The sequence below is a fragment of the Erithacus rubecula genome, assembly GCF_903797595.1.
Source record: "Erithacus rubecula genome assembly, chromosome: 2".
In the NCBI taxonomy this organism is placed as follows: Eukaryota; Metazoa; Chordata; class Aves; order Passeriformes; family Muscicapidae; genus Erithacus; species Erithacus rubecula.
In genome coordinates, this window is record NC_136685.1 from 86,531,015 (window position 1) to 86,555,647 (window position 24,633).

A 24,633-nucleotide genomic window follows, 5' to 3' on the forward strand; every position below is an offset into this window, starting at 1 on the left:
TGCTGGAACAGCACAGCACAAACCTGGCACATGTGCTTGTTGCCCATGGTAGAACATTCTCCTGGTGTCAGCATTCTCCTGACAATTTGGTGGAAGAGTTGAGGTTTCCAGACCAACTCCAGGTGGCAATGATGTTTTTTATTAGCTTTCCCTTTAAGTGAAGATAAACATGAGGTATTTGTCTGTCTTGCAGGTTTCTTCCTTCTGTACCTCACCCTCCCCTTTTGTGAAGGACAGAAACCAGATGCAAGAAATGCGAATGACTCAAAGCCTTCAAAAAGATGGAATCTCTCACAAGGAATATATTCAGAATATTGTGACCTTCTGCACCTGCAGGTGGACAGAGACTATGAGGAATGGGGAAACATTGTGGTATTTAATACATTATAGCCAAAATAAGCTCATACTTCTCTCGTGACTTCCAGAAGAAAGCTTCTGGGCAGAACCCTGGAAGGCAGACTGCATCTTGCAGCAGGACAAAAACCTACTTGTAACACTCTGCCACTAATCAATTAGCTACAGAAGGATATAGCCAGCTGTTCATGAAAAATGGAAAAGGGAAAAGTCATAGAACTTTTGAGACATAAACAAGAGCAATATTTAGATCTGACAATAGTATACATGATGCTTAGTTAACTTATTTTTAGACAGTCTGGAAGGTTATCAAAAAAGCACATGCTGAGAAAGTTCTTTCAAAATCACAGACCCAGACATTGCAACTGTGATGACAGCATTCACTGTATGTACAGAAGAAAACAGAACAGATATGGAGAAAGACACTGCAACATTTAATTTTGATTATTTTATTTTTTTAATCTTCAAAGTTTTCTGCCTCAAGACAGGAATGCATGATAGATAGAAATGGCTCAAACATCTTCACATGAAACACTCTTAATCATAATTCATTCACAATTATTTTTCTAAAACATCTACAGTTACATAATCCCATTTCCATCCATTATCACAGATTTAATTATTTGTTAAACAGTAGTTGCCAGCAATTGAAAGCTGTAAGGCTTTTTGCATATTAGTAGAGTCTTCTGAACTACACAAGAATATCACAACTCTAACTCTCACTTACATGGCAACCCCAGGTGACAGATGTTCCAAAGAGAAATATGTTGCTTATGTGGAGTTCATTAAAATGACAGAGAGCTCTCTGTGCCTCGTTGGCTCTACTATTCTTTCTCCTTTACTAAGATTGTTTTCTAAACCTACAGCATATTCCTCACTTGTAACCAAGAACTTTGATGAGCTGATGAACTTTATCTTCCACTGTTGCTATTTGGCAAACTTGCAAGTCAGGCATCCTAGAGCTCTCCAGTAAAACTCTATGTACAGAGCACAGTTTAAACAGATGGGTTGCTTGGAATCCATATCTCCCTCCATCTGAAGGGAACTACTTTGAGGTTCTCTGGAACTGTTGTAAACAAGAGGATTTTTTTTCTATATATATATATGTGTGTATATATATATTTATATATTTTATATATAAATGTTCTAAATGTCCTTTGGGAGTCCATTTGTTTTTATCTTTCCAAATGATGACTAAATACCTGATCTGTAGCATTTCTCCTGAGAAGATACTAGTAAGGGAATGACAGTTTTGATGCACTTTGGAATGGCACAATCATGTAAACGTTTGCACAATTAAGACTTATGAACTCATCCAAAGTTTCTAAACATGATATTCTAACTAAGAACTAAAATACCAGCACAATGCAGCAAGTTAAAAAAGAAAATTCTATGTAATCAAAATATAAACAAGTACGTAGGAAATGGATATCTGCCAGTACATCTATATCTTTTTTAAAGTAGGAAATGTATGCACTTAAGAAAAAAAAAATGTAGCTATCTGACAGGCTTTGTAAAAAACAGAACTTTCCAAATGCATAACAAATGCCAAGATATCCCGTAACTGGCCAGGTATAGCCACATGAGAGCTGCATGGCTTAGAGCAACCCAGGGAGGGGTGGGGTGGAAATAAAACCACAAAAACAAAAGATCAGCAAGTCTAGGGAGAACAAAACAAAACAACAAAAAAAAATCACATCATTATCATCTAAATTACTGTATGCATATATCACAACTGCTAAAGGAGCCAGGGGAAAAAACAGAAAGTAGAGATCGCAGTTTAATGATTAAGAATTACCTCTAAAAAATTCAGAAGAAAAAATTATCAACTTACTAATTCTAAGCACCAATTTAATAATTTAAGTTAACTGTATTTATATTTTTCATACTAGGGATGGAGCAAGTTCTGCTTGAAGGCTTAAAGTTTAACTCTGGAGCCCATCTGACTTCTGTGTTCTTGTCATGCTTCCTCTGCTGTTCACGTCAGCCACTGTAAAAGATTCTCTCAAGTTTCCAACTCTCTTGGCAAGCAATTCTTTGAAGAGACAATTATGTCCTATAGTTTAAGTCAACTTTCAGGTCATGAAAAGTGAAACACGCCAGTATTTGGTTAGTCTGCTAGTTAAGAGTCTGTGAAAATGGAACAGCTGACACTGTTCCTCAACAGGATTTGCCTTAGAACTAGCAGCACCCAGGGCAGACCAACTTTGAACACATCCAGACTCCACAAAGAATTAGTAGTGTTAGAAAATTGCATATGTGTTAGATCAAGAAGGCATCGCCATACATGTGGCATTGTTACATTATTTTTCCTCTATTTTTCTCAAGAAAAAACAAAGGAAAACAGCCCCACAAAGAGCTTTTTGGTTGCTTATTTTCATTCTGTTTGTCTTTGCATCTGGTAAAAGCAGCACAGTGCTACCCACCTGGAACAGCTCAGTGCTTCCCATCAGCTCAGTTCTTCTAGAAAGCACTTTCACATAGTTAAGGTGGTCTACTTCAGCTAATTCTCAGAGCTAACCTTTTTTCCAGTATGTATCTCATGCCACTTCCTGACAGCAATTTCAGAACTGAAATGGATCTATGGTAATGTCCACTACTAACTGCGACCAGATCTTGCTACAGACCATCAAGCCAGGCCCTTGGGATGGTTCCACACATTGAACTGAAGCTCAGACTAAAAATCTCACTGAAACTCAAAATCTGGAGTGGTCATGAATCTCAGCTACTCTTCCCTATTTGAACCCTCACCCTTGTAATGAAAGCACGCACACCACGGGAAAACAACAGCCAGCTGAGCCGGGAGCTCTAGGACACGGGCGAGTTCTCCTGCTGCTCCTCCGTGAGCGTGGGCTCGCTGTGCTCCTCGCTCAGCTCGTTGGAGGGCTCCTCGTAGCTGGGCTCGGCGGGATCCAGGCTGCTGCCCTCGCTCTGCTCCTCGCTCTGCTCCTCGCTGGCCTCTGCTGACTGCTCCAGGTTGCTCTCCAAGGAGGCGGGAGAGCTGCCGGTCACGCTCTCCGTCTGGTTCATCTCGTTGAAAGCCTGGGGCAGATGGGCGGGAGGCTGCACGGCGTTCTCACCGGCGGGGACGGGCACTTTGGTGCCACCCATATCCAGGACAATGTCATTTGGTGGCAGAGTTACCTTCTCCACAAGTTTCCACTGGATAATACTCATGTCTTTCCCTCCAGTTGAAATCAAGTGACCGTCGCTGTGAGTGAAGCTGACGTTTGTCACGTGACTGCTGTGAGCACTGTATTTGTGACTCGGGGCCTGTTGAAAACAAGCAGAAAGATAAATCACATGTTGACTTGAAGAGCACATGATATGGAAATTGAAAGCTACTAATGTTTTTGCTTAGCCCTTCAAGAGACATCTTAGTTCACAAAAGAATAAAGAATTGTATTCATACTAGATTTCCCACCATAATACTTCCTTCTCTTCTTTGCAACTTGGAACATATTTAGATCTTTATAGAAAAAGTAATGGAACTAAAACTGAGGCCAGCAAGACTCATCTCCAGAATTTAAGGATAACTATTGACACCTCCCTTTTAGGTATATTGTTTTATATTTATATTGTTTTGCAATTTCTATTTTATATGAAAAATTAATAGGGATTCTTGGATATAAAAGTAGTATTTGCCTGCCAGGCTCCAAAACAACTATGCTGAAAGCAAGGAAATCTCCAGGCAATGTAAACATGCACATGGACTAGACTGGTCTAGACTTACCTTTGGCTTGGAACAGGGATACTGAAAGAGATGGACCTTACAGAAGTCATCAGCCACTGCTATCACTTTTCGGTTATGAGATCTGACAAGGGCATTTATGTCTGTCCCATCTGATCCTTCAGGCCAAACTCCTAGCAAAGATACAGAAGATATTCAGCAATGGTGGTTTTGGAAACAAATCAACACACAATTCATGAACAAAAATAAAATCTATAAAGCTGTGAGAAAAGGCAAGATGAACAAAAGGTAAGACAGAAATTCAGCTGGAAAACGGAATGTGCATTGTGTTAAACTCATTAATATTTTGCTTGTCTAATGTTGCTTTCCCCACCCTGTTCTCCCAAATCCTCACTTTCAGCCAAGATGATATCTTGGGCTTAACATTTGTTTCCTGTTCAAAACTTCAGTCTTGTTTAAACCTTATCTTTAGATTAAGTTTGCTGCTAAAACTGGTAACTCTTATTATTGTCATTCATACACAGATGTTTCAAAAGCAACAGTGATGCTAAAGCACAGGGCAAACCCAAGTACTGTACACTGTGGTCCTACTGATTTCTTCTCTGATTTAATTCACATGACTTGTTGTATTTTAAATCTTGGTATTTGTGTAACTCAAAGAAGACAACTGATAGATGATACACTGCACAGAAACCCAGCCTGTGCAAGCTTCATAGATGTAAATGCTGTCAAGTGCTTAAGTACAATTCAATATGGTTTTAACTCAAAAGAGTGACACAAATGTCTAGACAAAAGAGAAACAACATTTCCTAGATGAAAAACACTGATCAAATTTGGGATGAAGGAGACTCAAAATAAAATTATTTTATCAAAACATAAAGACATTGGAGATTCCTGTAATAAAACAAACAATTCACATTTGCACAGAAAACTGAACAAAAGATAAATAAGGGATTGTAAGATACTAATATAGGCCCAAGCTACCATGTTTTTAAGATCAGACTTGGGTTTCTGATTAGATCTACAAGTCAGGAGGAGTTTTCCCTCCTCGAATTTTACCCCTACCCTGAAAAACTGTGTGTCCAATTGATCAAGAGGCCTGTTGATTATCATATATGAAAATACCTTCTTCCTCCCTTACAGTTGCTGACTTCAATAAAATAAAAAACATGTGCTGTCTACTGTTTTATACAGCACAAAAAGCCAAATCAGAATTGCCTTATCATCTTGTTTTTAAGCAAAATAGCAAAGAGTGTTTAACTTTAAAGCTGTTTTTTTCCCCCTTCTTCAGTGGGTGAAGTAAGAATTTTATTTTCTCTCAAGAATAAGGAAGGCAGCTTGTAAAACTGGTTACAATGCCAACAAGCTACATTGTAGGTAATTTATTAAATAAAGACATGAAGTGTTAAGGGAAGTATTCAGAAACATTTTAGTGTTCTCAAATCAATGAAATCAAAGTGAAAAATGTATACTATTTAAAAATTTTCAAACAGTTCAACATGAATGAATTTTACCTTTCCTCATTCATTCTATATATGAAATACTGTCATCATGTGGGAGTAATAAATGCCTGAAGTTTCAGCTACCACCTTAGGCAGGCTTTGAAAAAGAACTATGCAATTTCCTCTTCTTTTTAATTTCCTCTTCTTTTTAATTTAAGATTAAAAGGTCTAATATCCAAAATTGAAGCTTTTATTAAACATCTTTTATGTTCCAAAGTTCTTTAGCAGTTCCAAAGGTAAGGCAACCCTTTATCATACATAAAACAGCAGATTTGCTCTCAATGCATCAGGCAAGCATGAAAAAATCCAAGACATTAATACGACTGAGTCTTGAATTCTTAAGATAACTGCAAAAATTTTTAACTGTAAGAATAACAAAACCCCCAAAATAATGGGACTTTATTACAAGGCACGACAGCAGCACTTCAATTTTAACAAATTCTGCAAGACAGCAGTAAGCCTCTCAAAAGAATCTGTTCAGACAAAACTGTGGGAAATGTGCAGCAAACCCAAGAGTGATTTCAAGCATTTGGGGTGCAGAATGATGATACTGCTGAGCCAATAGTAATAGCAACTGCCAAAAGGAGCAATGCTATTCTCATCCAAACCACACATTTCCATCCCTTTCCTTCTGCTGAAAATAGTGCTATGCCTGATTCTATGGTGTGGTAAAACATCCAGAAAAAATACCCTCAAAAGCCCAAACCCCACAAACTTTACCCTCTCTCCTAAAAATCTGTGAACAGCCCCTGGCTTGCTTGGATCCCTGATAGCTGACCCTTGGGTCAAAGCCAGATTAGCAAATATCTGATAGTTTGGTTTAGCTGCACTGTCTGATTTAATGGGAAAATACTTGCCTTTGTTTGAGGTCAAACCATAATTTTAAGATTCTGCAATGGGTGTCAAACTAGCAGACAATATAAAATTAGGGTGTGATGAATCTTGGCTAGGAAGTTTAAATATATTCTGTTCTGCCCTGGAATACCATTTAATTATCTGCTTTATCTACTTCATTCCCAGTTCACTAGCACACTGAAGGTTTTGAGAGCAGTTAAAACTGATTAAACTTAATTTAGAGTGGTTGAAGTTTATGCTAATCCAAAAGAAAATGCAGACAGAATCAGGAGACTTACCCACTTCTAAAAGCAATAAGAAAAATGGTTTCTCAAAACAGTGGTTATGGGAGCTGCTCATGTCCAGCCTGGCCCCAGTCACTAATAACAGCTTCTATCTAACAGCTGCTAAAAAGACAAAGCCACTGGGGTAGATGTGAAACCAAACTCTTTCTTCAAACTCTGCCACATCTCACCTCCTTAGGTCAGGAGTAAAGGACACTTCTGGGAAAGCCCTGGGATTCAGCTGTCCTTATTCTGGCTGCTCTACTACCCAAAGTAGTGGTTAAAGTTCAGTAGATACAGAGCCTGCTACCTCCCTGTTTCTGGTAGATTAAAGTACTCTGTAAAAAAATGTAAAATGTTTCAGCTCCAAGCCTATTCCATAAGGAATATGCAGTCCTTACCAAGTGTTTTCCTTGTTTCTGGTGGAAGACATCATATTAGCATTTGAGTTTTGCTTTTCACTTTCTGTGGCCTCTCCTGAATCTTCTGATACTCCATTTTAAAAAAGGCTTTTGTGCTGCACTGTTATTGCAGTCACAGTAGCAAAGCCAGTGAGGAAACAACTGCTGTGGTCCAATTCCTGCTTAGCCTAGGCTTACAAAAACAGAGCATCAGGAGATGCTTCTACTTCACCCAGACAGATTGAATAAAAACACAAAATACACAATATGGCAGCCAGTATTTTCATCAAACTAGCAATAAGCAACAGTATTCAGCTCCAGAAAGGGCATGCTCCTGTTTATTTGTTCCACCTACCAAGCTCCAAAAAAATCAGAAATATTTATTCTGCCTATCCACTTCTTTCTCCAATCTTTATTTTTTTGCTATTCTCAGATCTTTGGTATCCAAAAAGGAAATCATACCTGATTATTAAGCACCAAATGTCCTCCACCCACCCAATGTGCCAGCTCTCACTCCAACCTCAATCCTTTGTGGCTACTTGCTCGTTAAGCACATGAGGTGCTGGAAGCTACAGAAAGGACTCACACTTCACTCATTTTCTTCTATCCTGCATGCAAACTGGTATTCAAAGTTGACCTCCTAGTAGCTGTGAAGAGAAGATTTGTAGATCTAATCCTCACCTCTAAAGATTTGCTGATTTGCTTGCTTTTGGTATTTCCACCAGAACAGAGGCAGGTGCCTGATCTCAGTGGCAGAAGAGAGTTCAGCACCCTGCTCACATAACTTTACTGGGAGGCTGAGCATCACTTTTATACCCCTCACAGAGGGGTTACTCCTTTATGGCCAACAGAGCTGCCTACAGCAAAAGCTATTTGAAGTGGTTTGTCACAGTTTAAAACAGTTCTATTAAATGCAGACTTGTCAGCTTTTAAATTTTTTTGTACATTTTAAAAATAAACTACTAGGTAAAAATCTGTCTACTCTTTAAAGCATTTTTATTCTTTATAAACAGAATATATTACTCACCTTTGTCTACAGGTATCAAGTGCTGGCATAATTTTAATTTATGAACTATAACCTACACTCCTAATGTTCTTGTTCCTGCCCCAAAACAAGGTAAACATGAGCAATTTAAAATACAAGCCTTTTGCTTCAGTGCCTCCTTAACTGCTAGCCTAAAATAACAGTGGGAGAGTCAAACCCCAAACTGCAAGAACTAAATAGAAATCAATTGTACATTGTCTATAGAACACTTGGTGCACTTTAACACAGACAAATGCTGTGGTCAGTCACTTTGCTGTGAACTCAGCACCATCCCTTAATAATCATTAACAGTGTGCTTTTAATGACAAATTGAAGCAAACAAAACCACAAAAGCACAGTGTTAGTTGCTTAAAAGTGAGTTAAACAGTGCTTACCAAACACCTGGAAGCCTAGCACACAAGTGTATGTTGTCCAATCTATATCCTTACAGTCAGAACGATTCCTGATTAGCTTACAGCCACTTGGAATGTCCCCTGTTAAAAAAAAAAAAAGTGAATGAGGAGCTATACAATACAAAAGCTCTTTGAAGAGATGCTAATGCACTAAATGAATCAATCTTAAATTGCATCTGGAATTAAATTATAGAGGCAGACAGACCAGCACCTTTATCAAATTCTAGATACTTGAAGCTTTACTTGCTTTTTATGAGTCTCATTTACTTCTCATTTCCCTCTTCTGATAGCATAACCTCAAAAACACTTCCCAGCAACTTGAACACCCTGCTACTAACTCTACAAAATGCTTTAATGAAGTCTGTAATGTAGTAATTTCTTCTTTCTACCAGCTCCACTGATGTCCTAAAATTCAATAAATCATTCAGGAAGCTGTACTTTTAAAACAGTGAGCAACTACTGCCAGAGAAGCCTTAGACTGCTTTACAGCTTTGAACTCGAAAAGGAAAGACTATCTTGCAATACACCAAGCCAGTAATAATGGGTCACAGTTCTTTTCGTTCCTATACATGAAATTATAGGCAACAACACCAACTTTTGATAGGCTGCACTATCTAGATTTGAAATCTAAGCTGTGACAGGCAGAAAAAATATGTTAAGACGACAGACATTTAAACTGTTGGATATTCTTGCCTGTAAAGGGGAAAAAAAATACAATCCTCTTGGACCCAGTTAAATCCATAAGAATAATAAAAACATTAAACCAGACTGATATGCACTATTGATGTTGAACTTCTGGCATAATCACTATGTGTTATACTCATGTTTTCACATATTTAAAAAAAACAAACACAAAAACATTATTACCACTAACTCATTAAAGTAGCATTACTGCTTCTCTTAGTTTTCACCACAGCAGCCAAGATAAAGTTTCAAACAAGAAACTCCAGGAGAGAACTGTGGCACAGGCCCACTGATTTTATTCCTCCAAAATAACTGGTATTGTTGACACTAATTAGACAACTGTATATATTATTTTCAATCTAGAGAACTTTTGGCCAACATCAAGTCGTAGAGCCAGTTGTTCTGTAAATTCTATGCTGTAAAACTGATTTATGACCTTGTAAAGAAGTAAGCTATATTTGGCATTGCCATTAGGTAATACATGGCTCTGAATAACATCAAGATATCAGGTTACACAAGTTCAAATCAGTCCCTTTGTCACTTAGCATTTTGTACAGTCCTGATCAAGCACATTTTTCTAAATACTCTGACAACTAATGCACATTTCTGTTTCCAGTGTATTTAATTTCATACTTACAGTATAGTATTTCATAGTCTCCTGAGTTTGACATTATATACTTGTTGTCCGGGGACCAGTCAAGGTGTGTAATATAGCTGGAATGTCCCTGAAGAAGAATGCATAACACCAGTGTGAAACACTTGATTTCATTTAAAAGTGAAGCAGAAGTTGCACCCATAGATGGGAGAGCTAACAGCAAAAACAAAAAAAATCACCTTCCCACCTGCCCCAGGTCTGCACAATTCACTGATGCTCCTTTAAAGGCTCCTTAGTGCCATTGCCACACTTGCTAACAGCTAAACAAATGCAGGCTGGGCATCGTGCCTCTGCCACTCTCCCTTGTAAAGCCTGGCCCTCTTGGACTCCAGAATGATTTACTGCTAGAAGGCATGATGCTAAAATATGGATGAACTCCAAGTTATACTGGAATTAGAACATACACATTGCTACTAGTTGTGAAAAGCAAGTAATTTACAGAGGATCACTTTTAGATCCTAACAAAAAAGTGACATATAGGAATTCTTTATTTCTCTATCCATTTAAAATAACTTCCATTAAATGCACACTCATGTAAATAACCCTTGCTCATCCTAAAAACTTAGGATACCTTGGTTAACAACCACCATGCAGAAGTACAAGATCATGGACTGGTTTTAAAACAATATGCTTCTAAGCTTGTTGCAAGTCTCTGGATGCTTTTTGCACTGCACCATGTTAGCAGCAGCTTTGAAAGGTGTCCATCCTACAGGCACTGGGTCATATTTATTAAGAATCAAAACCCTTTGGTCTAGTTGTTTAGTTATCACTATCAAGAGCACACTGAGGGTTAAACACCTGGCTTTGGTTTTGAGGAAAAAGAAAAATGCAGCTGGACAGAGTATTTTTTTCTGCGCACAAACTTCTTTTGAGGGAAGTAAGAGTAATAATAACAGTAAAAATAAAGCTATAAAAGGCTTCAGAGAAGCCACACGTTTATATAAAGTAGGAATCATGGCAAGCAAATTAATGAAAGTGACATCTATGTCACTCCTTTTCCATTCTTCCATTTCTTCATACTGCTCCTTTTCCCCTTGTAAGACTACCTATTTTCTCCCCTTCCTAGTCATTCTGCCAGGCAACAAACTGTCACATTCTCGACCGACAGATGTCAATCCATGTCCCTCCTTCAGAGGGCATTAAGAAAAAGGTTCCCTAAGCCCCCCACAGGCTCTCTTGGCACAGCCTGCAGCAAACAAGAGAGCCTGTGGGTCTGCACTGGCTGCTGTGCCACCCACCACGCCAGCTTGTTCCACAGAGAGCTCTAAGAGATCCTGATTGCTTCCAGAATTACGTGTAGAAATACAACTGTGTCCCATCTCCCCATTCCCAGGTCCTCTGTGAGAGACTGCAAAAACATTTTGGAGAAGAGCTGGCCTTTCTGATTTGTTTGCTTATGCAGTCATCTCTGCCTCAAGCAGAGGAACTGTGTATTGACATAACTGCTTTGCAGTCATGGGTGAGATATATGATACTGACATGCAAACCTGTATTAAATTGGCTAGGATTTTTTTCTTCCCCCCTTATTTTCCAAGTCTTCCAATTTGCAGTTGAACTCCAACATGGAAAAGAATTGGTCAGCCATTTACTAAATCCTGCCAGACATTTGGCAGCTGTTAAAATTCCTGGGGGCGGTGGGGTGAGGAAACAAAGCAATTGGCCAGGGGGCTTCAGCTGCAAAATCCCTTCAGGCAAGTGATGAACTGGAATTCAGCATTGTTATCATATTTGCAATAGGAGGATCCACTTTCTATTAAAATCTTTCTTTGGTAGCTGCCCACCAACATTTTATTCTCTCCTTTTCTGTACCTTTATATACAATGAATGATTCATACTGCTACCAGCTAAGAAAACCATCTGACTAAATGGAAACTCCTTCCTCCTTCAGTAGTGTTTATCTGTTTCAGACTTCAGTGGTGCAAGGTTCAAAATGCCCACAGCCTCTAGGACAGGCACACTAATCACTTCAGGTAAAGTCCTGCGCACCAAATACTTCAGAGTGGCTGCCTGTGTGGCTTTCATCCCACAGCCCTCTGAATAAATGCCCAGTACTTTCTCCTCTTTGGCTAAGGCATCTCTGATGTGAGGCAAAGAGAGACAGCAGCAGCCACCTGGGAACTGCTGACATGCTGGAAGTTCAGACCCAGCCCACACCTTCACACTGCTGACCGCAGAGCTGGAGCCCTCAAAAAACAGCTGCACTCATCAAAATGGTTGCTTTGGCTCATCTGAAGTTGTGATCACAGTCAGCACTATCCCTTGCTGTGGAAACAGGCCCACAGGTCACAGACTTGCCTCTCCAGCAGCAGCAGAATGCCTGGCTGTGATTGAAAGGGGATTTAAACCTAACAACAGGCATACAGCCCTTATGCACCAGCTAATGCTGGTTCAGTAGATAAAACCCTTCTGAAAGAATTCAAATAATGCATTCAAGCTGGAAGAAACAACCAGAAGTTGACTACCAGCAGGGCTGAGTCATACTATTTGGAGGTCACTCGTGAGGCTACTGAATGACAGCATGCCAGAAGGATGCAGTGCCAGGAGAGTGCTCCGGGTCCCAAGCATGCCTGGGTGTCTCCCTGCTTAGCATCAAGCTGGTAGGGACCTGCCAGGCTGCTGGCAGGGAGCACAGGGGAGGGGCAGGGCAAGTGAAATTGGATCTGCAGCCTCGCAGAGAGCTCCAGGCAGCTCCACATCGCTGCCTTCTGCACCGGCAGGGAGGGCAGGGAGCTCAGCCCGACACAAACCGTGCTGCTGGTTTTGTGTTCTACAGGCTGGCACTCACACTGAAGTAAAAGGATAACAGAAATCTGCTTTGAAGCCTTGGCACTTCTGCACAATGCTCAGTTCTCCCACACCAGTGTTTATAGAGCCCTTTCCTGCCAAGCCAGCAGGCTAAAGGGACATCCAGATGTTGGTTTAAATTGCAATATGCTCTCTCCGCATACATTATACATAGAAATAAATGATCTCATACGTCTTCAAAGAGCTTACAGAGACCTTGAAATACATAGCAAACTAAATATATGTTAGGATTAGCCATCTCTGAATGATTTTATATTCTATTGTTGAAAAAGTGTTGAGGTGAGATGCTGTACTGAGGTGCATCCACTGCCATCCCCACCAGCCTCTCTGTGGCCCTGCTCTGAGCTCCCTGTGGGCTCTGTCCTTTCCCCACCGTGTGAGCTCAGGCAGGGATGGGGCAGACACAGAGCTGCTGCCTGCCCTGGCAGTCCTGTGCCCCCAACAGCTGCACACAGGCTGCTCTGACCCCAGTGCTCTAGCCTGTGTCACATTTCAATGGTGAACCTATTGCTATGACATCATCTGCAAATCTCATCAAGTTCTCAATGCAAATATTTTCACTGACCTTAAAAGATAGCTGAACTTAAGACCAGGATGTTAGACAATAAACATTCATGGAAAAATAGCCTGTCTTTTTAGCACTGGGACAACCTCATGAAATGTAACAATAATAACAAACTCCACTACCCATGCTACATTTATATCTATTTGCCCTGGGCCACATCCCTCAAGTTGAAATTCTGTAGCAACAATTACAACTGAAAACAATGTATATCTGCAGCCTCCAAGACTACACATTCCAATGGAATTTCACCACACTAATATCATTTTGGTTCAAGAAGAACTTTACCAATAGGAGAAAAACACCCCCAAACAAATGCAGTATTTCCCTTGAACAAATTTCAGCATATAGGTACAAGGCATTTCTCCATCTTACTGCTAATTTCCCATTCAGAGAAAGAAGGCAATAGTCTGATAAGTTAGTCCTATCTCATGCATAAGTGATCTCTGCACACTAACAGATGCAGTAGCTATCAGAGACTTAAGTTTAAAACCAATCAAATACTGAAAAAAACCTACAAAACAAAAAACCAAAAGGGAAAAACATTAATCCTGAGAGAGTTTCATAGCTTAACACTTAAATTTATGTACAAGATGTAATAATCATGTAATGATTACACATGCTCCAAAACTTACAGTGCATTTTCCATATCTGCTATACTTTCTTCCATTTTCTGTTACTACGTAGAGGTAAATAAAGTTGTCGTGGGATCCAACTGCAAGTAAGGTGCCATCTACAACACAATATTCAATATAAATAAATAGAATGCTTGTTCTGTGAATTTTAATTATTTCAGGTTTATTGCTAAGACAATAGTCTCAGTTAAACTACTCTATGAACTGTACTGAAGGATTCATAACAATTTACATTATGCTGCTTTTCAGTCATATCTCTTTACTTTGTGGGTTTTTAAATTATTTTATTTTTTCTTTTTTGACAAGTTCTTTCACTTTTTTCACTTCTTCACAGCTTTTTTTTTTTTTTTAGAATAAGTGTTCAATGGACAGGATATAAACCCTGAGACTGCACCAGACTTCTGAAAGCTGTTGACAGCAGGCAGACTTGAGTTTTATGCATCATAAAATGCAGAAGAGTATTTAGTCTATGGATAGCTTAACTTCGTGGACTGTGAATAAATCAACACTAAACATACAAAGATGTGGAATTTTTAAACATTATAAGCATTTTTCTATTCTACTTTGTCTCCTTTTAAATAAAGGTATGTGGACAAGAGCTGCCACAAATCACAATTGAACACCTCTAAGCATCAATGAACATCAGTAATTTATAATAAATTGCTGTGCTTGGCACTTGTGGCAGCAGCAGAGGAACATTTTGCTCACTGACATGGCATGTGAGCCAAAAGAAAACAAGAAAAAGATTTGCAAGCATGTTCTTCCATCCTCTTTTAACAGAGAGGAGTCAGCCTCTGAGTATTTGTCATGTCACATCTGAAGAGGAGACTCAACACTGGTTTGAACTCCATGTAATCCTACAGCAAACACTTCACAAATAGCTCTGACTTCCAGACAGACATGAACTTAGTTTTATGGGTTTGCATTAAAGAACTTGAAAATGAACAAAGAAAGATATTAAAGTAATAATGAAATATTAAGCTTTTCACAGACTTTTCTGTTAACCTGTTTACTATTTGAGAACTTTTTTGGAGGAGCAAAGCTAGCATTTATTGTAACAGCAGAGTTCAAGGCAAAGAAAAGGCTGAGAAAGGTGATTGTGACATTTGCAGTTACAAAATTCCAGAATTTAATACACACAAACAAATCCATAAGCAAATCCTCAGTTACACTTTAAGCATTTGAAACAATTTTTCCAAAGCTTTGCTTTTTTTAGTGCCTGGGGAGGAGTTTAGCACCATTTAGCAGAACATCCATCTGGGTTATCAGAATTATTCTGACTGTACAAGTCTGCCTACCTACTGAGTAGCGCATCACTGAAAGCTGTTCGTTGCCATCAGTGTGTATTGAAACCAGATCCCTCGTTTCTGCATCCAAAACAAACCACCTAGAGAGAGGAGAATTCCAGTAAGTATCACTTCCACTGAACAAAAAACCCAAGCAAAACAGACATAACCACTGCCTGTCTCCATCATCTTATGCTAGCCCCTCAAGGGCAGCATAGAGAACATCTGTTGTTAATAGAACACTTTTCTGGTTCACAAAGCAATACAAGTTTCAGTGAACTATATATGAGAGATTCTAAATACCATTCAATTTATTTCCCTTCCCTGAACACTGCAATAATAACCAATTGTCTACTGGACAATAAACATGCCACCAAACATGACTGCATCTTATCATCATTAAGCCTTAAGCTGAATTTCATCCTACTTCCCTATTTTGAAGATAAGTTTTGATATAAAAACTGATCTTCCAATTTTTATAAAGCAAAGTTAAAAAAAGAATACAAGTAATAGATCTAGGTGGAAAACATTTCCATACTCTTTGTAAACACAAATTATATTCTAGTTTGGTATTTTTATTTCAATCCTTTTCATTTTTATGAATAATTTTATTAAAGTAAGAAGGAATAACCAACCATGCACTACAATTTGATGGGTCATAAACTACCATATTATTTCATATTTCTTGCTTGGATGATTTATAACTAAGGTAATTAATTGCATTTTTTTTATTCTTTAACAATAACTTTTATAACTGAAATTTATTATTTATGAGGCACATGTGAGATGCTTACAAAAACTCAATGCCATACAGACCAAAATGGCCCCTGACAGCAAGATGTGCAAGATCAACAGGACCTGAGCGTTTTGCAATGGGTCTGATGCCCTCCCAACTCCTAAATACATTGAACATTAGCAACACAGAGACAATGACAAATTAATAAAAACACGTATTCATATCCACAGATAATGAAAACAGAAGGTGTCAGTATGGCTGAACACATTGAAGCCGTACTCAGAATTTAATTTCTTTGCTGCAAACCTCTCACAGCCATGTATATACACCACAGGCAGGTTTCTATCTTAATGGCAGGTTCAAACACTGGAAACGAGCAAGGGAATCCCATCCTCTGTCTCATGATGAATTCAGTGGAACACTGCTAAACCTGAGACCATTTATTCCACAGCAAAGCTGTAAAATGAGCTCCAGGAACAACATTACACACTGCTTTCTATAGATGAGGATGACACTCCAGCTCATGCTCATCTGTGCTCATCAGTGTCCAACAGTTAGGCATCTGGAAAGCAGCCTGGTCCCAATGGCTTAAAACCAGCTTGTGGTTAGAGAACCACATGAAAGAAATTAAACAAAATATACATAGAAAACTCCCAATCCCACATGGCATGGACTGCTGATTAACCTGTGTGCAAGACAGAGAGAACCAGTGAAAAACAGGTAATGTGCAGCTCTGTCTTCTTGTGGCTCTGCCTTACACTAACCTTGCCCTTTAGCCTTCACTTTCCTTACCAATGTTAGCACTTCTGTTAGAACCTTGTCTTTTTTTCCACAACGTTTTTGAATACTCATATGTTTAGTACTCAAGATGTTCTACACAATTAGTCATAGAAAGCTCTACTTCCCTACAAATAGTACCACTGAAAACATGGTAAAAGGATCTGAAACGTGCCTTGAAAAAAACTTTTTTTAGTTTTTACAGCTGTGCCTTTTCAGCATGCAGCAGGATACACAAAGAGAATTAGTACTCCCAAACACCTGATGATCAGGTCCACAGCAGGTATTTAAGGAAATGGTAACAAAACCTGCAGTAGGCCCTTTGCAGACAGTCCAAAAGGGGAAATGCTGAAAGCTGAGCTGCACTAGAATGGTAACAGACACACACAAGGTTTGGGTTCACTGAGTTCTAAACAGATTGGACTAATTTAATATTTGCTTTGAGATTTTTAGGCTGTGAATCAAATTATTAAAAGATTTGTTATGGTTTTTATGTATGCTTTTCCTATCTTAATCGAGATATATCATGCAGCCCCCATTCCTTGGGAAATAACTCCTTTGGACCAGATTTTCTGGCACACAAAGCACTGCATGATGCTGCTGGGTAGGCAGTAATTTTAAAACTGTTTTGTTTATCTTGACTCAAGTCCATTTATTTCTTATCCACTTATACACTTACCAGGTCTCATTTCAACTCAGTTTCATTTGTATATCTCAAACCCATCACTGAACCTTACAGTTTCAGAACACACTAAAATATAATAGGGAAAATATAATAGCTCAAAAACTCTTTTTAAAGGGAAAAAACCCAAAAACCAAAAAACTCCAAGGCCATCATCAAACTTCTTAAACGTCATATAAACTTGTTGCCTCAAGTAAATTAAAACTAAGAATTTAAACTGAATGTGCCAAACTTAAAACATAACAGTAAGTGCTCCAGGAGAGGGAAAAAAAGGGCAATCAAAAGCAAGCAACAGACTGAATGCTTTGGCCATGCAATATGCCTTGACTGTGCTTTAACATAAACTCAAAAACATCTAAAAACTCTGAAGAAACATAGCCTGACCTTCCTTCCCTTTTCCCTATTTCAAGTACTCTTAGGCCCGTATATTCTGCTCTGTTTAATAAAGATAGAAACATTTGTGCAATTTAATGTTTATAATTGTAAGATGGAAAGATTCAATGTGGTAATCAAATACACAAGAGCTCAGCAAGGTTTTTACTGGAAGGTAAACTTGGTTTTGTAGCCTGATATAATACCTAATGAATTTAGTGCACACTGCCTCTTCATCTTGGAGAAAATTCCCTAAAAATATTTAGCATTTCATTTTTCCAGGAAATTTTAAGGGTGTTTCATATGTTCAGCAGTTTCTAAAAAACAAACTACAAATAGTTTTTAGGCATGAGGTTAAGTATAAAAAAATTTCTAGTTGTCAAACATGCAAAAAAAATTTCCCAATTTTCTTACATGCTCTAGACATTATTTTATCATCAAGTTATCAACCATGAAGTATAACTGAAAAACAGAACAAAAATGCTGGTAGATTTAATATGTGCTCCTCTCACCTTTCTAATGCTATGAATATCCTGTTTTTTCTTTTAATTACTACTTTGGCACTCCCTTCCCTGGGAGATGATACCAAGTCCGAGTTGGACTACAAAATAATGTAACTTTTTTTCCCCACTGTATGAAGCCATAGTTAAAAAGATTCAGTTTGTGCTTTGACAGCTTTCAAAAGCATGATGACTTCAGGAAGAATAGGAACAGTTCAGTATCACTTCAATGACATGCTGAACTAAGTCTTACACAAAAATCAAAATACCAGTCTGCTCACTTGCCTCTTCACCTCGGTTTGAAAGGCTGCAAGTGTGTTTGATTTGGGAAGGACAAAGATCTGTACTGTACCTGTCTTAAAAAGAAATGTAATGTGCACGTAACAGTGAAATGTAAGATACTTGGAACAGACAATAAGGAGTGCTCATGGAAACTCCTGCAAAAAAATAGCTTAAAAAACCCAAAATAAAACAAAAGCCCAAGATCTGGGCTTTCATTTCAAGAGTTGTTGAAAAACCAAACCAGCCTAACAACAATCAGACAATTCTGTCTTCATCTAACTCATATAAGATGCTCTGCCCCCTTCTGCCATGCTTTTTAGGCTCCATAACCTCAAGCAAAAAGCATAAAAAGCAAATGAACTCAAGTATAAGGTGCACTGCATTAGTGTTTGCTTTGCTCAGCTGGAAGGTGTTTACCTGCCCGAGTGGGTCCCTATGGCCACCACGGCTCCGCTGGGATGGAAATCTGCACAGTGCCCGGGCTCCTGCAGGGGAGAACAGACACGTCACTGCCCCATCCTCATCCTGAGGCTCAACACCTCTCCTTGCACCACAGCTATCCCAAAAGTCCCAGCTGAGCTCACACAGAAAAACCAACCACTTAGCAGCATGCCAATCCTCAGACAGCTCTTCTCTCAGTGATTCAGTGACATGCACTGCAAGATCACCTTGTGAGCAACATTGCTACATCTCTGTGCAAAAAATAACTTTTGCTTGGATATTAGCAGAGAACTAGCCAAACTACAGAATGGGTGACAGTAAGGAAAGTATATCTAAAGCCAAACCTTCACAACTGTATGATACATCTTCAGATTGCTTGAATAATAGGGAAAAAAATAAATGTAATATGAATAAAGGACTAAGATTTATTCAAGTTCGTTTGTCAAAATGACATCAAGTAATGGTAACCAGATTACATCACACACAATGTCTGATGAACCTTGCTAAGTTTATCAAAGCATGCAGATAGCTGTTTTTAAAAGCATAACTGTAGGATTTTTGCTTGCAATCAGGTGGGACAGGAGTGTTTCAGAAATTGAATGCTTTTTCCAATTTTCTAGATTTTTTATTTAAATTAATGGGTTGACATACATCTAGCAGCCTGGTCCATTCCAGTGTGTGGTCCACAGAGTTCCACATACAAACTTGCCTATCTTGGGCACAGGTTAAAAATAAGTCTTTGAAAGGATGAGATGCCAGTCCCCAGAGTTCATCTGTATGCCCCTAGAAAGAAACCACATGTTATTTAATAATGAATAAAATGAAGAGTCTTAATATAACACACCAGCAGAGAAAACCTTTACATTTGTGGGTTATAGATTAAAAAATCAAGTTATGCTCACCTGTACCTCTACCACGAAACCATCATTAAACGTTCCCCTCAAAACAAAGTTTCGTGAAGTACCCACTAAAAATTGATCAGCTTTTCCTTCTGCTACTGCTCTGATTGTTCCATACTGGTCAGGAACCTGGGAAAAGAAACATCTGTCAAATCCCATCAGGCATCTTGACAGGTGCCTCCTTTTGGAGAGCACAAATAGAGCACAGTGACAGTATCAGAACTGGAATTCTCCCAGCAGAAAGGATCAATCCAATTATTATAACCTCAATCAGGGCTTGACCTGAAACCTCTCTCATCTATCTGTTCAGTACAGGCATACAAGATCTTATTCCAAGACAATCACGGTTATATCATTTCAATAACATCAGTAGAAAAAAATTACAAATTAAATTACATAGCTTTTCAGTGTCAAATCCACTAAACAAATGCACTCCACAGCTTTACAACTTATAAGGAAAGGAGTAATTCACAGTTACTATTTACCTTCCAAAACAGGTTTAGAAAACCAAGAAAAATCTTGTAGTACACAGTAAATGCTTCCTGATTTTCTTAATGTTTCCTGATTAGTCTAATGTTTATATGCCTTATGTTGGCAATGATCCTGAATTTTTGTGACTTTGTTTATTGCAGGCTTGATTTCTAATACACTGCTTTATTTTACAGTGTGCAATTATTTGTTTTCTAAATTATTTTGAGAAAATACACTAATATTAAGTGATAACAACATAACATCATATAAACATAACATTACATAACATAGAAAAATCCATCTGTCAGGATTCTGGTAACATAAAAATCAGCTTTAACATAACATTATTAACAAAGGAAAACAGAGTCACTGATATGGTGTGTTACTTAAGTATAAGAATTGTATACAATAGTCAGTGATTATCTTCTCTGCCATGTTTTCTAAATGTCAGTATTAGATTCAAGGAGTAACAAATTCTAGATTGAACATTCATAAGTGTTAAGAAAAAAATGCTGCTATAAATGGGCAATAGGCAAGTGAAGCAAACCAGTGTTTAAAGAACTTTAATGTTTAACGAGTCCACATCATTTCAAGATAAAGTAAAACCCAAGTTTTTAAAATTTAAACACTTTTATAATAAAACATTGTAATCCACTTAAAAAGAAGATATTCCTTCATCCTAACTTCCCCTGCTAAGGGTGGGGAAGGCTGTCTTGCTAGCCAATACCTTGTTCAAGGCAATTTCCTTTTCTTACCTCAATTTCCCTTTCAGGATTCAAATCATGATCCCACAGGATGATTTTTCGGTCTTTCCCACCTCCAGTTAGCAGCATTCCATTCCTCATCTGACAGAGTGTAAACACACTGCCATCATGAGCTTTGATTTGTTTGCTTATCTGATATACCCCTATATCCACAAAAAAGAAAATAAGAAAGAAAAATACTCATTTTTTCACCTAGGGCTTGTGAGAAGCTTTGCCTTTAGGCAGAAGAATAAAGGAAGTATATAATAATAATTACATTTGGACTGTCAGACTCTTAGTATTGCAAACACAAGGTGGTAGTGTTTTCTTACAGGATGAAAAAATAAAACAAAAGGCCTGCCTTTCTAAAGAAAGATTGATTGTTCTACAAAATGTGAAGGCAAAACCAAGAACTGGTAAACTGCTTTCATTTCTCTGCTTTCCAAAAGAATACAGTGTTTCCAGATGCAAGAGAAACTATCTTTTAGAGTCAAAAAATATTTAGCAAGTCATTATTAGAAAATAAGTAAAGCCACTTTATTAAAAGAAACTAAAAGGCTTGCTGTCTATAGTCTTTTGGGAATAAAAGGCCAATTATTTATAGAGAAGTTTCCAGGATGCATGAACCTAATATCTAATGCTGGATGCTGCCACACAAAAATAGTACAACCAGCATTTGGCATCTATAAAGACAGCAGTCTACCCAAAGGGAAATCCTTGGTAGAATGAAGAAAAAATCAAACAAGGGTAGCAAAAGAAGCCTTTTGCATCCTCACCAGGTCTTCACATCAAAAGAACTGCTGTTGGAAGGTAATTTTAATAACCCAAACAAAACAAGATTTTGGTGCTGCATATTTTCAAATAGCAATCACAGAAAAAGTAAAACACCACCCAGCTATGAGCTTAACTTTGCTGGCTCTGCTATGGCTCAAGTCAGTATGCTCTCACACTGTAAGAGTATGAGATCAAGTCCTGTGACCATCTAATGTGATAAGCCAAGTAAAAACTCCACCTTTAGTTAAGCCAACATAAATATTCTATTTGATAATGCTTCGGGTTATACTGAAAAAAGGTTATTTTTGCACAAGAAATCAGAAATTAAACATCAGATAATATGTTGAATTACTTTTCCACTGCAGTTAGCTCCAAAGATGAGAAAAAGATTTACCTACAAAGTCAGACTTACTGCTAAAAATGTACTTTTTTTATGAATGTTTTTTTGGCATACCAATTTAAACCAGAGTGTTTGAAATAGCTGCCAAGTAAAATGAATTATCATTGAATTTATGAGGGCTCAGCTGTGCCAGGTCTGCATATGCTGGGTAACAAATAATTTTCCTTTCTTTTTTACAAAAGCTTTGCTCTAAAGAGTTAGTTAAAAAAAAAAATAAATAAATTGAAATCATATCAAGACTTGAGGGTCTGCTTTAGCAGAAACTGTTACTCATGTAACTGCTACAACTAAGCATTGTAATTGTACTTCACATTCAAGTCCTATTAATGTAAGCTCCACCACTTAATGGTACACCTGTGAGACTAAGCATGGTGCAACATAAGCCTTGAGAGGCAAAGGCAGCCTGCAGAATCCCCAAACTGATCCTAGAGCTTTTGTCAAATCACCAGATCAAAGGAAAGCTGATTAATCACATTGTTTAAAAATGCAAAACATTTAAAGTTGTTTTCATTAATTTAATGAACAGTCTTGTTAAAGACATTCCAGACTGCTCTTAAGTCAGCAAATTCATGGAATTTCCAGGCCTTTGTACCACCTGTTATTGATAGCAAGTGTATGCTCTGAGCCAGGCTGTTTCTCTATTCCTTTCAATGCCACCCTTAATGTCTGTCTTCTACAGACTATGTAGAATCTGTGATTAACTCTGAACACATCCTACCTTTGGCTCCTTTTCCTGGAGTAGCTTCTACAGTAGTTTTGCTCCATATAAGTATTATCCCACCTGAGTCTCCAGTGAGCACATCACCATTTCCCAAGAAAGCCAAACACTGAACAAATTTGGGTTTCTCATATTTCTGAAACAAAATAAGCAAGAGAAAGGGATAATTGCTTGTACTTGTTACATAATTAGAATAATGCATCCACACCCTTACACCCTGCATACACATGAACAGAATTTAGCCTTTTTTTGTATGTTTACCTCTCTGATCAGACAGTACATGGTAACAACGAAGCAAATGTACAGAACAAGTGATTTCCATTGATTTAAAACTGTCCTGGTATCAAGATATTATTACCCCAAATATCCCTTGCTTCCTTGATAATGAATTTCCGCTCCAGGTCCAGAAAAATATATGAGATTTGCCACACGTTATGATGGTATTTGCATCAGTGGGATGGAATTCTACAGCAAGAACAACTTCATTTGTAGTCTGAAATAGTAACAGAAGTAACATTTATTCAGATAGGACATTAACTACTAGAAACACATGTAAACCCCCAAGTTTTAGAACAGAGATATGTAGAACTAGATAGCTCATTGTATGCTTGAAAGTATTTCTAAGTGTTCTGTGCTAATGCAGCTGTCTGTGATTTTTCACATACATAAGAGACCTTTATTAAACTTCTGTACACAAGTTTGGGTTTGACATTCCCTTCTAAATCACAAAAGCTTCTGCTCTCTCGAATAGCTAAGGCCTCTGCCAAGGAGAATTAATAATGTATAAAATACACTTTTTGGATTGAAAACCCTGCTTAGTTTTCACACAGACTGGTTTGCTATTCTGGATAAAAAAGCTGTGACAGAGGTAAGAAAGACAATGATAATATTGTAGAATTATATCCATTATTCTCTTTCTGAAATTCTGTAAAAATTCTTTTGGGTTCTTCATTTGCCCTTCCTCACAAAGAAGAAAAGGAGAAAAAGAGAAGCCTGCATAACTCAAAACTTGGTTATAGAAACATAGGGTCCCATCTTTGTATTTTTACTGGCTGCATGTAATTTTACCAACATCTAGAAGTATTTCATCCTTTACCAATAGATTTTATAAACATAACAAACTGACTGATCATTTACTTAACTTCTAATGTATATTCAAACTGTCTTTGAAGACAACTCTGCAGGCAGTGACTACAAAACAGGAAAGTCAATGCATTTATTTCTACAGGATTTCAAAACAGGCTGACCAGAGAGGTTATGGAGTCTCTCTCTTCTAGGTGAACCTTCTTTGGCTTGGGGGTTGGACAGATGATCTCCACAGGTGCCTTTCAACCCCAGCTATTCTGTGATCTATACATAAGAGTGCTGCTAAATCACATCTTTGAGAGCAACTTTTCCTACTTCACTACTTTTGGCTTACTTTAAAAAAAAAATAAAATCTTAAATTCCTTTTTTTTTTTCTTTTTTGATGGCCATATTAATTGAATTATGTTTCTCACACAGCTTTCACATGAGAAAATATGCTATGTCAAAACAATCATTTGGAATTTGAGGACTGAAAACCTTAATGGAGTTCAGCTAAGAAACAGCTTGTTTTGTATCCCAGCTCAAGGAATGCAACTCTTCTCACACCATCTTCTGTGAAAGGTGCTTAAGACACTGAAAGAGCAAGTCCTAGATGTGAATAAGTTCTGAAGGGCAAGCTATC

At 38.0% G+C, this 24,633-nt stretch overlaps 1 protein-coding gene across 7 annotated transcripts in view; it reads right to left on the reverse strand.

Moving 5' to 3' along the window:
• Positions 1–767: 767 nt before the first annotated feature.
• EML4 (EMAP like 4) overlaps positions 768–24,633 on the reverse strand; it is a 145,591-nt gene continuing 121,725 nt past the window's right edge. For all 7 annotated transcript variants that reach the window (XM_079297523.1, XM_079297522.1, XM_079297518.1 and 4 more), the window contains 12 exons: positions 23,284–23,418; positions 22,926–23,061; positions 21,046–21,197; positions 19,823–19,948; positions 19,572–19,703; positions 18,897–18,964; positions 15,143–15,231; positions 13,845–13,942; positions 9,825–9,912; positions 8,486–8,584; positions 4,088–4,218; positions 768–3,627 (listed from right to left, as the gene is read on the reverse strand). In XM_079297523.1, the coding sequence (XP_079153649.1) occupies positions 3,163–3,627; positions 4,088–4,218; positions 8,486–8,584; positions 9,825–9,912; positions 13,845–13,942; positions 15,143–15,231; positions 18,897–18,964; positions 19,572–19,703; positions 19,823–19,948; positions 21,046–21,197; positions 22,926–23,061; positions 23,284–23,418 (1,719 nt within the window). In that variant the 3' untranslated portion in view covers positions 768–3,162. The remainder of the gene's footprint in view (positions 3,628–4,087; positions 4,219–8,485; positions 8,585–9,824; positions 9,913–13,844; positions 13,943–15,142; positions 15,232–18,896; positions 18,965–19,571; positions 19,704–19,822; positions 19,949–21,045; positions 21,198–22,925; positions 23,062–23,283; positions 23,419–24,633) is intronic.